This window comes from Bos grunniens, chromosome 7 (genome assembly GCF_055505025.1).
Source record: "Bos grunniens cultivar Pamir isolate PY7600 chromosome 7, Bosgru_T2T1.0, whole genome shotgun sequence".
NCBI lineage: Eukaryota > Metazoa > Chordata > Mammalia > Artiodactyla > Bovidae > Bos > Bos grunniens.
This window is the reverse complement of record NC_141171.1, coordinates 42,082,230-42,096,737: the sequence shown is the minus strand read 5'-3', so window position 1 is coordinate 42,096,737 and position 14,508 is coordinate 42,082,230. Positions and strand designations below refer to the sequence as shown.

At 36.3% G+C, this 14,508-nt stretch overlaps 1 protein-coding gene across 1 annotated transcript; it reads right to left on the bottom strand.

Annotated features, from left to right (window-relative positions):
- Positions 1–11,618: 11,618 nt before the first annotated feature.
- LOC147369230 (olfactory receptor 2T27) lies at positions 11,619–12,560 on the bottom strand. Its single transcript, XM_086413502.1, has one exon. The coding sequence runs from the start codon at positions 12,558–12,560 to the stop codon at positions 11,619–11,621; it is 942 nt and encodes a 313-aa protein (XP_086269628.1).
- Positions 12,561–14,508: the final 1,948 nt, after the last annotated feature.

The window sequence follows — 14,508 nt, the reverse complement described above, 5'->3', positions numbered from 1 at the left end:
TATAGGGTCATAAATCTCAAATGAGTATCACCTTAAATGTATTCTACAAGCAAGGCTTTGGGTTCTTCAACACTGTGATCTTTCTGATTGACACCACTGAGTGGACTGAGATTTTATCACTTAGAATGGCCTCATATCATTTCATAGTGACCTAAGCAACTTTTTAATTATTGTTCAGCCAAACATTAACAGTTTTTCTGACATTCTGAAATTATGAAAATTTTATATTGTCATAGGAATCCATTACTACTTGATTTGTTTTTCATTTTTAATTCCTTAACAATTATATTTCTACATTGTTATCTATCCTCTATGTTTATAAGTAAAGGCAACTCTAGATGGAAATGAGATTCCTGAATTTAGAGGGGAAAAACTCAGTTGAACTAGATGGAATGAACTCTTGCATCTTTTATTCTTGAGAGATGTAAAAGCGCACTTCTTAGATATATTCAGGAACATGGAGGAATGAGTTTATTATTACCATTGTTTTATAGTGTACATTTCTGCAGTGTACATCTCTTCATTTTAGTGACAGAATTACTGAAGAAGTATATTTCAATAAAATATATTAGTTACTAATACTTTATCTGGATTTTTAAATAAATATATAGTCTTTGAGGTATTAAGAATGAATTAATCTTTATGCTGAAGCAGAACTATTAGGAACAATACTGGGACTTTTTCTGAGTGTTTATTAAAGATGTAATTACATTATAGACTAGGTAAATGAGCAAAATTCCAGAGGAAGAAAGTAAAAAGCAATTTTATGTTGGTCTGTGTTGAAACTTTAATATACCTTTTCAATTGAGAAGGAGAAAAACAAATGCTTGGGTAAACCAGCATAAACCTTACCTAAATATCAAATATCAGCTTTCAATAAGTTTGATAAAAGTCAGCTACTTCTGCCTTTTTAAATATGTGAAAGATTTACTTGTGAAAGCCACAGCTCTGAATCATAGACACAGAAATTAAATTTAAGATGTTAGAATTAAAACTGTGTTTATGGAGCTCTGCAATAACTGGTTGGGATAAAAATATTCATGCTGGTAGACAATAACTTTATCTTGATCAACAATCCTTTTTTTCACTTAAGCACATTGTAGATTTTATGTGCACTACTGACAGTATCAAATCCACTCCTAATCATCACTTTGAAAATACACTGAAAAACTGAGATAGCCAAATAATCTGAAAATTGCCTAAGGAAAACTTGCTTTGCAATCAAAATATGGGTCAGAGAAATTTATTTCACACATACACTCAGACTGGAGTCTACAGAATATGAAAAATAGTAAATCATTCTCATTGCCTCAGAAATCTTTGATTAAGGAACGCAACTTCTTCAAACTCCAGATCCTTTCTTAGAGTAGATCCCAGAATGTTAAAATATATTAATAAAACTGAAGGAGGACAAGGATATGTTGTAAACTAACTTTATTTCTAAAACAATCAGAGTTTCAGTGAATAAAAGAACCTCAATTTGGATCCAAGCTGCTTCTCTGTGTATATGTGAGTGTGTGTGTATGTGTGTGTAAGAGAGAGAATATTTAAGAGTAGGGAAGAGATCCTGTTAGAGGAATAGCATACTAAGAGGCTTAGCACAAAGGTGTATGTGTTACTTTTGTCAGTGAATCAAATATAAAAAACTAATGTGACACACGATCAAAATATGTAGTTAACATTGTACTGTGGAATGTTTGACATGGCAACATCTACACTATGAGCACAATGACATGTCATGATGTAATCTATTTGCATCAGTTCCCAGTATCTAATTTTAACATTAGTGTTAACGCTATTGACTACTGTTTAATGTAATGTGTGATTTGGTTTACACATACTAGATACTGGATTACATTCCCCGTTAGGTAACCTTTCTACCACTATCATCATTATTCCCTAGTCTCAAGTTTTCTACCATTTCCTTCTTTAATTACAATCCTTCTAAAAATTAGAAGAAAAAAATGAAACCTTGTATCTGCATGGCCCCAGGTTCAGGCTTTTCTGTTGTTCAAGACAGAGAATGCCCCACCTCCAGAACTGACATAACATCACCTAGTATAGTTCCATAACCACCTGGTATGGCAGAGGCTAAGGTATGGGCCTGGTAGGCTGCAGTCCATGGGGTTGCTAAGAGTTGGACACAACTGAGCGACTTCACTTTCACTTTTCACTTTCATGCATTGGAGAAGGAAATGGCAACCCGCTCCAGTGTTCTTGCCTGGAGAATCCCAGGGACGGGGGAGCCTGGTGGGCTGCCGTCTCTGGGGTCACACAGAGTCAGACACGACTGAAGTGACTTAGCAGCAGCAGCAGCTGCAGCAGCAGGGTATGGGAAGATCCAGCCAAAGTAAGAAGAGCACTGTGAATGGAGACTCTGGATCTCTGCCATGGGAAAGGATGGGTAAGTTCTGCAAGAGGCTTTGATTTTTTTCTCTGATATGCCATGTGGAAAGTAAAGGTAAGGAAATGAAAGAGGGTTCCTGTGCAAGGTGCTAGCTGGTAGAACCTGAACATTTCAGGACAATAAGACTGAAATTATTCTGAGAGAAGCCACAGAAGTCTGGACACAATTCAGATCCTTGCAACATCTTGTAAAAATAGACCTTCAAGTGAGATCAGGGAGAAGGATTACCGAAGATAAGGAGGTCTTGGACCAATCCTTTCTGATTCACTGTATGTACAATTGACAGGGAGAAGGTCTGATTCCAGATAGTTTAGTTTTCATATCAAAGACATTCTAAGACTTGTGCTATCTCTAATAACTGACTAGTCCAGGGAGGGGCAGTCTCTCCACAGCTAGAAATGTTAAGATGTCAAAACATCATAAGGTACAGAAGATTTAAATATGTACATATATTTAATCATAAAGTGTTAGTTCTAATACCAGGTGCCAAGTTACCTAAAGCACACTGTTAAGGGTATACCCTGATGCTGGGAGAGATTGACGGCAGAAGGAGAAGGGGACAACAAGATTTGAGATGGCTGGATGTGACCACCGACTCGATGGACATGAGTTTGAGTATGCTCCAGGAGTTGGTGATGCATAGGGAAGCCTGGAGTGCTGCAGTCCATGGGGTCTTAAAAGAGTTGGACACAATTGAGCGACTAAAAACTGACTGAACTGGAAACAATAAGTACATCTGGCTTCCTGGAATATTGTATGAAGGGTCTAAATTTAAAGCTGTCAGATGCCAGGACAGCTACTTATTTTGATTAATAGAGATATATCCTGAGTAGTGGTGTCAGTTTGTGCAGAGGTAAACAGAAATCAAAGAATCAGGCACAGGGGACATCTACTCTCTACTCTGCTAGTGCTATAGGGGAGTAAAGAATCAGAGGAAAGGAACAACTGTACAAGACCAGAAATGACAGAGGAACATAAAAAGCTGATACCTGTAGCTCTAAATGTAACGTGCTCATTATTGCATGATGCGATCTAAGTTTCTGACATGTAGACACAATCCTATTCTGCTTCAGTGATTCAGCCCAGTGGTCTCTGATAGGACCATGGTAAAATCTTTTAAGGGAATTTCTTTAAGAAATGCTGCTTGTCTATTAAAAAAAAATAGATTTTATCTTTTGAGCACTATGAGAGCATATGACCATGCCTATGGAGTAAGGAAGGGAGAAGGGAGCTTAGAAAATAATAATAATAATAAAGAGAAATAATTCAATATATTTCAATCTCCCTCTAAGGACGCAAAAACCTCTACCCACACTTTTTTCCATACAAAAAGGTTAACTCTTGCCTTAAAAATATTCAGACAGAAAAAAAAAAAGTAAAAAATATTCAGAGGGCAATCCATGCTTTTCATTAGTAATACATATCTTAGACATTAAAGTCTAAAAATTACTCATCATGAATACTAAGCTAGATCTTTCAACCATCAGCTTTTACATGCCCTTTTTCTCTTTAGTAAATTCATTCAAGCACCCATAAACTAATACTAGATTCCCCTATGCTTCCTATTTCATGCTAAAGTATCCCTTTTCTGAGAACTGAATGTACAAATTTATCCTTCTTAAACCTGAAGATAGTTTCTAATAGTCTTAGAGTGATGCCTAAAGAAAACATCATAGTGTATGGGAAATGTTCTATTTGGTTTCCATGAAATTATTTACTCTTACCTCAGAGCAATTGAGTCCAGACCTTAGTTAGGCAACATTGAAATGGCAGCCTTTTAAAATACTTGGATATGAGGGTGGGACTAAGACAAAAGTAAGTGTTTAATTAACATTGGATCTCAGCATCTTGCAGGAGAAATCCCTAGGTTAGTAATTAATCTATATTTACTGGGCTCACCTCGTGCATAAGAGGAAGACCAGCCAAAGTCCAATCCTTTTACCAGAGAGTCTATTCTTTTCCAAAGCAAAAGTTGTAATTACTTCTTGAGATTTTTTTCATAAAACTACTTATCTAACCCTGGCATCTCTTAAGAATAAAAAAAGCATGTAATGTAGAGATGAAAGTAAAGATCATTCTAAAGTTAAAACTTCTGTTGTGATCTCTCCATTTTCATTTCTAATTTTATTGATTTGATTTTTCTCCCTTTGTTTCTTGATGAGTCTGGCTAATGTTTTGTCAATTTTATTTATCCTCTCAAAGAACCAGCTTTTGGCTTTGTTGATTTTTGCTATGGTCTCTTTTGTTTCTTTTGCATTTATTTCTGCCCTAATTTTTAAGACTTCTTTCCTTCTACTAACCCTGAAGTTCTTCATTTCTCCCTTTTCTAGTTGCTTTAGGTGTAGAGTTAGGTTATTTATTTGACTTTTTTCTTGTTTCTTAAGGTATGCCTGTATTGCTATGAATCTTCCCCATGGCACTGCTTTTACGGTGTCCCACAGGTTTTGGGTTGTTGTGTTTTCATTTTCATTCATTTCTATGCATATTTTGATTTCTTTCATGATTTTTTGGTTATTCAGCAGCGTGTTGTTCAGCCTCCATGCAGTTTTTCTTCTGTAATTGAGATCTAATCTTACTGCATTGTGGTCAGAAAAGATGCTTGGAATGATTTCAATTTTTTTGAATTTACCAAGACTAGATTTATCACATGTGATAAAATTTTCCAGCCATTTAGAGTGCTATTCAATAACTACCTAATGCTTCTTAAAGAATAGTTTATATCACTTATCAACAAATATAAAAGTCCTTTAATTTGGAAATAGAATTATTTGAATATCCTTTTCCTTCCAGTGTGATGTAGCTCAATACAGAGCCACCAATGGTTTACAACCAGGTACTGATGTCCCCAGAGAAGGAAATGGCAACCCACTCCAGTATTCTTGCCTGGAGAATCCTGTGGACAGAGGCACCTGGTGAGCTGTTGTCCATGGGGTTGCACAGAGTCGGACACGACTGAAGCGACTTAGCAGCAGCAGCAGTAGCATTGATGTCCCCAACGCTAAATGGGTCTGATAATACCTGAGCAGGTATAGCCACCAGGAAATTGATTTGGCAGTCAACAACCACCTCAATTTACCCCAATGACTACCATTTCTTTTTTTTTTTTGATGTCCATGTCAGGAAAATGGTTGAGAAGTGCTGCTATAACAAGCTGGTCTTCTATTATTATTACCAAGTTTACAAAGGAAAATAACACAGCTTCTGAACATGACAATTTTTGTTGGTAAAGTATCAGAGTCTAAATTATTTATATATGATAGATATTTTGTAACTTATCAAGGTTTTCTTTCTTTTTTTCTTGCTCATCTTTCTCTTTTAGCTCTTTTCCTACTAATACCCTTTATCTCCTTTAGCCTTTTCCAGTAACAGTCCTTATACAGAGGTAGAAACAGACCTATATTTTAAGATAGTAATTCTTAAATTCTAGATGTTTTGTTTAACCTCAGATAATTTTGTTTGCCTACCCCATTCCAAAGTGCTACCTGGCATTTAGAGTGAATTCTTCTTGGACACGTGTATACCTGTGGCAGATTCATGTTGATATATGGCAAAACCAATACAATATTGTAAAGTTAAAAAATAAAATAAAATTAAAAAAAAGAGAATGAAGTAAGATAGAACATACAATACTGAACTAAGGGCCTTGTTCAAAGCAGATGCTGAATAGCAGTTCTTTCTTCTTGTCCTTCATTATTTTCTTTTCCACCATTTGTAGTAAATGAGTTATTTACTGCTTAAGTCCTAAATAAATAATTGTTTAATGACACAAAAAATCCCAGTATTTATCACGATAAGACCTAAATTAATATATTTTTAGGAAGCTCTTTCTAAATTTCTGAAGAGTTAGTTCTCTGCTGATGTTCTTGAAAGACAGAGGCACATATCAGGTTCCCTAACTGGAACTTCATACATGGAAGAAAAAAGTGTGAGGATACTGAGAGACCTAGTGGGAAAAATTCCAAAGCTGCCAGAATATTTAATCTAAATGACTCATAAATCACATAATTCACCCATCTTCTTGGGAGAATGATTAAAAACAAAGCCTCAGAGGATATGCTAAATATCCATGAAACTAGAATAAGGATACCTCGATTGCAAACCGCAGTTCTACCATTTCCCATATGTCTTTGGGAAGGGGATTCTGTTCTCAGGGTTTGTTTTTCCATCTATTAAATGAAAAGGTTTGGCACAATCATCTCTAAGATTACTTCAGACTCAAATTTTCTATGATGCAGAATTCAAGTAATGTTTCCTTCTTTTCCTTTTTAATTCTCATTATTTTATTATGTTTACTTCATCTTTAATAATCCCTCACTATAACCAAAATAGACTTAATATTATCTATTGTTTACAAATAAGACAGTGAAGAAAATAATGTTTAGAGTATTTCTATTTCTCTTGAGATTATGGAAGATGCTCTGGGATATCTCTAAACAAAGACTGGGAGTTACTAAAATATAAGTCTATACTTTCGGAGAAGGCAATGGCACCCCACTCCAGTACTCCTGCCTGGAAAATCCCATGGGCGGAGGAGCCTGGAAGGCTGCAGTCCATGGGGTCGCTGAGGGTCGGACACGACTGAACGACTTCACTTTCACTTTTCACTTTCATGCATTGGAGAAGGAAATGGCAACCCACTCCAGTGTTCTTGCCTTGAGAATCCCAGGGACGGGGGAGCCTGGTGGGCTGCCGTCTATGGGGTCACACAGAGTTGGACACGACTGAAGTGACTTAGCAGCAGTAGCAGGAGCAGCAAGTCTATACTTTAAGTAAAAAATTGTTGATTCAAATATCAAAGAAGCAGTCATAAGCAGATGACAGAACTTATCCAGAGCACACGTGAAGGATCAGACATGTAAGACAGAAAGAATGCCCAATCATAAGCTGAGAATGAGGTCTCTGCTTCTCTGCTTAGAGATGCAAACAACTTTCTCTAAATTTACCTTGCTCACTGTGGAACAGTAGATTCTCAATGCTGGGGAAAATCCATTTATTTTATTTTACTTTTTAATTTCTCCAGACTATAACTTTCTTTTTTTATTTACATTTTAATTTTATAATGGATCATAGTTGATTAACAACATTGTGTTAGTTTCAGTGATTCAAAAAAGTGATTCAGTAATATCAAATACATATACATGTATCCTTTTTTGAACTCTTAGACTAAAAATTATGTTGAAATAGCAGAACTAAAGAGGCCTATAGAGTACACAATTAAGAAAGTACTATTAGATTTGTCTACATTTTCCATTATGCAAACCTTCTGGCTACAGTTAAATACATCTAACCAAGACAAACACATCTATGTTAAGTAGTTTCTATTAAAATTCTCTCTATATTAAAACCTCATCTTCTCTTTCATTTTATTGCCAGCACACTACAGAAGCCCATTTTAAAAGTCCCTGAAATCCCCAAACCTCTAGCTATCCTAGTAATCTATAGTAATTAAAATCCCATGATTCACTAGAGAAGAACAGCATCACTACCAAGAGCAATGAGAGCTGGAGCATAGTCAATAAAACAATAAGTTGGGAATAGATAAAGTGCAAGAGCAAGGGAGAGAGAAAAAAAAAGAGGAATGTGTTTGGGAAGTAAGAATTGTTAGGAATAGAAGAGGGAGAGGTATAAATTAAGGAAGAGAAAGAATTTGTAGGAAAAAAAGGAGAGAAAAAGCAAAAATTGAAGAAAAGAAGATCCTACTATGTCCAAATATGCCTTGGATTTGCTAACACTACAGTATAGGGGAGAAACTGGACTGATGTTGAAAACAAATGCATTATAAGACATGTGACATTTATTTTATTTATTCAGTTTATATCGTCTGAGTGACAACTATAAGTGTCACTAAGCTGGAAAGTGTCAGGCAAATGTAATGTCCTTGGTTCTGTCTCATCTAGACAAAAATTTGAAGCAATGGACATTAAAGCCTGTGGTGCATCACAGCTCTTGGACAGACCATGTTATAGTTCTCGGGTTTTGAACAGATCAGTGTTAACAGCTCCATGTTACAGCTCAATTTTATTTAGAAAATAGCAGGAAAATACACCCTCAAGGTGTGGGGGCATGCCAACACAAAGATGAGAAGAGAAGAGAGGGCCCCCGGCCCTTCGGCTCCTCTTTTTATATGTTTTTTCCAACCCCCTGGGCCTGCCCTATGTAAATTGGGCTAGCCAGGAGTGCTGTTTGTTCTACCTGAGGTCCTCACTCCGGTCCTTGGAACTTCCTTTGTTCTATTTTCGCTGGCTTTTCCCTTCCTTGTCTTGTAGCCCAGCCATTCTGGACTCCTATGCCTATTCTAACTACCTAACAAAAGAAAAGTAAATATTCTCTGGCTCCTTTTAATTTACCATGTGGAAAAAGAAAGTGATCAACCCCTACACAGGTGGCTATATAGTTCTCTTTCAAGAAGCGTTCTTCATATAGGGTGTTCTTGCTTGTTTTCTTCAGCTTCTGAAGTCAGGTAGAATTTAGTGTGAAGTGAAGTTAGGATATCTGTCCTCTCATGATACACTAGAGGCAATGACCATTGTTTTTGAGAGAGTTAATTTAGGTAGATTGATAAAGAGTCAGAGGCCCTCAAGGAGAAGAGGTCCAGGATCCTCCAGGAGGAGAAAGGGGCCTGGGGCTCTCAAGGAGGAGAAAAGGATAAATGTTTTTTTTTTTTCTACATTCTTTCCTCTTAGTCAAATAAAATGCTTTTTCTTTAAGCCCAGAGCTAATGGCTCAAGAGCATGTTTTCCCTTAAACTCTGTACTAAAGATTATATAACAACAATGCATCTTACTCAAGGACATGTTTCTCCTTTTTAACAAGAACCTTCTGACTAATCTTGTTATCTTAAGACATTTGTTTCAAGAGTGGGTCTGTTAAGATCTTTTTATTATTAGTTCTAATCTTGTTAATTTAAGGTGTCTGTTGTGGGAGTCAGTCTGGTAAAAGTATATAAGGCCTTGATAAGACTAGCAAGGGGGGCACACTCCATCCCCCTTCTAATGGCTATGTCAGAAGTTTTTTCTGTCCTTTTTCACTTTAATAAAACTCTGCTACACAAAAGCTCTTGAGTGATCAAGCCTGGTCCCTGAACCTGAAGCTAAATCTTCAGAGATCACAAATCTGACATTGTTCACTGTAAGCTATCTGTGGACAGACTAACATCAGTCCTTGAAACAGTTTCTGAATGTTTTAATAAAGGTCTTATGTTAGAGTTAGGGGACATTAATCACCTCTGTTACCTCATCTCTGCAAGAGGAAATTCTATGTTAAGTACAATTCAAGAGACAAGACCACTTCTGGTATAGAAATGGGTGAAGAAAGCAGGTTTCACTGCCTCTTCTCTATAGTGTTGTGTCAGTTATAATAATACATCATGGCATATAGCACCTTCCAAAGCTAAAGTTGCTTTGCACCGGTTATATCGTGTTCTTTTAAAATTATTCCTCTGAGGTAAGAATTAAGTTAGAATGTTCTAATTTAATACCTTGAAAAAGAGGATTTCAAGAAATTAAATTAATCTGTTCAACCAGACATAGAGAGGTTGAAAAAACTAATTTCATGTCTGTAATTAGAGTTTAATAAGGGTTATAATACCAAGGCATCTTTTTAAATGTGAGTGCAATTTTTCTAATCTATATCTTTTCTATCCAGAAGCTATTTGTAAAGCATATTCACTATTCCTATATCATAAAAAGCCAAAATTTCCAATCTTGGCAAGAATCATTCTCTTCATGACACAAATGTTAGAAAATGAATTCCAAGGACTAGTTTGAAGGTTTCTAGGAAATTTAGATAAAATGGTGGAGTCTTTAAAAGTTGACTCCAACTTCTGGTTATAATATAGGTGTTATTGAGAGAAAATAGGACAAATTTTTACATTTAGGTATACTAAACAATATTATTTTTCACCCACATGGAAATGCAACATAGAAAAGTGAGATGCATTAGAAAGTTCTCTAATGATATGTTCCTCCTTTTTTCCAAGATGTAGAAGCATTGGATTTTCTGAAACATATGTCAATTCTCAGCTGACTTATACATATTCAGACCACTCTGATATTAATAAAATTTTAAATGAGCTTACACATAATTGCATTCTCATTTTAGTAATGCAAAATGTTTTCTTTTTAGAAAATTAAGTCTAAGATGAGCAAACCTGAAGATATAAAGGTAGAAAGACAGAAAGACTGAGGACTCAAAATAGAAGGAGTTTGGTCAAGTAGGGAAAAGCATATAAAAGAAAAAAGATGATGAAAAATAAAATTTTCTACTTCAGAAGACTATTGGTTAACCACAATTATTCAAGTAATTAAATTATTAAATAAAATAATTATAACTAAATTAAAATATTATAAAATAGAAAATAAGGAGTAGCATATATTAATTTTTAAAAGAATAAATCAACATTTAACTCTCAAAGGAGTTCCATTCTTTTGCATGAAAATCTTTCAAATGAAATATATTAGATCATCAGGCAATTTAAATACAGCGAAAAAGATATGATTTCAAACTGCCCTGGATGTTCCTATTAAATTATATCATTAGGAAGGATAGAAAATGTAGAAGCCATCCATGTTTACCAGTCTCAAAAGCACATTGGTCCATTATTCTGAGATTATTTTAGCAAAACTTCATGGGAAAAAAAGTAAAGGTACTGGTCTCTTCACCAATTTTTAAAATAATGATACTGCCAATATTGGCTTGATTGAATTAAATGTTTTGGAAGGCTAAAAACATCATTTGTAAAAAATTCAATTAGTTATTAAAATAGCATTTGAATACAATCAAAATAATATTGGACATATTGATTCTTTGAAGTAGTCAATTTGTATGATGTCTAAAAAGAAACTGTGATGAGAAGCTAGAGGAATAGCAGAAGATTAGCATTTCTTTTGCCATGACTGACCATGGCAGGAAACAAACATCTGTTCAGTGGGATGCAAAATTTGTAGAAAGCGTATGGGTGGAACCGTCTACTGAAACCCCTATTTTATTCCAGTTCCATTCAACACCTTTGTAGAATCCTCTTATGTTTCAAAAGATGATGAAAATCTTCAAAATGCTACTGTAGGCTTTCTAAATCCCAGGATGCCTCACAGTTGCTGGCATGTGGATGACCTGCTATTTCCAGGCAGACAATGTTTAAATCCAAAGATGACAAGTCCTATATCCTCTTCTCCAAACCTCTAGCAGCAAATGCAGTTTCTCTGGAAGGTGGTTACCTTCCTGAGGATGAGCACCTTCCCAGAACTTTCTGTAGGGCCCCTGTGACATCTTTGTTCCTGAGACTGTAAATAAGTGGGTTGAGCAAGGGAGTAAGGATAGTGTAGAAGGCAGACACAGCCTTGTCCTGCTCAGGAGTATGGTAAGAGTGAGGTAGCACATAGGTGTACATGGCAGCCCCATAAAAGAGACTGACAACTACCATGTGTGAGGAGCAAGTGGCCACTGCCTTTTTTCTCCCTTCCGCCTCATTCATTCTGTAAACAGTAATGAGAATCCTTGTATAAGAGGCTGAGATGACAGAGAAAGGAATGAGGAGCATCATGATGCAGCAGACATACATGGCTGTCTCATAAGCTGATGTATCCATACAGGAGAGCTTCAGAAGAGCAGGTACCTCACAGAAGAAGTGATTTATTTCCCGAGAAGCACAGAAAGGGAACTGCATGGTGACTGGTGTAAGTAAGAAGCCATCTATGGACCCTCCCAGCCAGGCTGCCACCACAATCAACAAGCAGACTTTGCGGTTCATAAGCACAGGATAGCGCAGAGGATTGCAGATGGCAACATAGCGGTCATAGGACATGAGTCCTAGAAGGAAGAACTCAGCTCCTGCCAAGGTCAAATAGAGAAAGTGCTGGGCAGTGCATCCTGCAAAGGAAATGGCCCTTTGGTCTACCATTTGGTCAACCAGCATCTTGGGCACAATGGTGGAAATGTACAAGATATCCATGATGGAAAGCTGGCTGAGCAGGAAGTACATGGGAGTGTGGAGGCGGGAGTCCAGGTGGATGAGAATGATCATCATTGTGTTGCTGGCTACTGAGATGACAAATACCAGAACGATAAGGGCAAAGAGAAGCCAGGGGAAACGTGTGTTGCTGAACAAGCCCAAGAGGACAAAGTCCGCATACATGGAAGAATTGCTCCACTCCATAACTCTGTGGGATACACAAACGAGAGATGGATATAATAGGTAAAGTTGGACACATAAGGTAAATGTTGGGTTGCTTAAAGCCTGATGTGGCCACACAAAAATCAAGATAAATTAATCAAATCTCTTTGTGTTATAGTCCACTATTTCCAATACTTCCTGAGGTTGATTCCAATTATAGATTGTCTTAAGAAATTAGTTTTTAACCTTTGGGACCTAGGTAGACCCACCATCATTCAAAAAATTGAAAACTTTCAATTTCTTGGAAGACCAGCCACAGAAAGCTTATGTCACACTATGCCATCATTCATTCAAGGATGATATTCTTAATTTACTATTACTTTTTGACTCTGAGGTCACAAGAAAACAATTTTATGTCTGTTGGCTCAAGAATATTTATTTATTTACTTGTGCTCAAGCACAAACTTGCATTGAGATGGATATACATAAAACAGATAAAAATGAGATTTTGGACAGTATAGTTCCTCCCATGGACACAGCAAATCTACAGTCACATGTGGACTAAGTCCCTGTGAAAGGAACATAAAAATTAAAGGAACAATAGCCAAAGCAAAGGGTAAAAATACAGCATCAAGATGGATAGTAGACACAGATACATGATCATAGCAAAGGAAGAAACCATCACCCAGCAGTGGCAGTCAACAATTGAGAAGGATCACAAAGGTGTGTTTATAGGACCCTGTATAGGACAGAAAAGCCCCCAAAACACTTGATTTTAAAATAACAATGGGGAATACATCAAGGAAAGCTGTAAAATTACAGCAGATGGAAAATCTCTTCAAGGATTTGCATGAAGACTTGACCCTAAAGCAGTCCAAAAACACCAGATTGAAATGTGCATAAACTTTATTACTAACCTTGAAGCATGTACTAGACAGACAGGAACTATTTGGGATTCTACTGGGGAACTAAAACATCAGTGGGAGTCGTTTTTGTGATCTCAGACTACCTTGCTAATACTGTTTTTGGCAAGCATTATTATTATTATTTTTCACTTTTTTGGGTTACTTTAATAAAAATGCAGCAGGTAAAATCCTGTGGTGTAGAGAAGATAAAATTCCTATATCGCTAATTTGCATTTCCTCAGATCCAAATCCTTTGTGTCTCATAGTGTTTCTCTTTAACTGGATTCAGAAGTCCTGTGGCATAGGTGGTAGGGACATTTCCAAGCATTTCCTCTTTCTTGGGAAATAGCTTCTTCCTTCCTTCCTTCCATGTGAAAATGCTAGATGGGCCCATGATCTAGTCTAAACTTTCCTAGGTTACCCAGGGCTCATCTTACGCATCCTGTTCTTGCTCAGCCATACTCATTAGTTCATTCAGCAAGCATTTATTGTATGTGCTAGGTACTAAAAATATTAAAAATGATTAAGACACGGTCCGTTCACAGACTGGGGCGGTGAAGAGAGGACACTGAACCCCTTTCCAGATTGGGGCAGAATTTTAAAAATTCTTGTCCTGTTCCCTTGTAATCTTTTGGGGCTCCCACATGACACTGACTGTTCTTATTATGTGAGAGCAATTGAGCCTCAGGATACAGGCATTGGTGCTGAACATGTGATGGAAGGTTAATGTTACCAGTTAACTAAAATGTGGCTATTTCTGACATCAAACACCAAGAACAAAGTATATAAAATCAACACACAGAAATCCCTTGCATTCCTATACACTAATAATGAGAAAATAGAAATTAAGGAAAATTAATTAATAGAAATAAAGGAAACAATTCCATTCACCATTGCAATGAAAAGAATAAAATACTTAGGAATATATCTATCTAAAGAAACTAAAGACCTATATATAGAAAACTATAAAACATTGGTGAAAGAAATCAAAGAGGACACTAATAGATGGAGAAATATACCATGTTCATGGATTGGAAGAATCAATATAGTGAAAATGAGTATACTACCCAAAGCAATTTATAGAT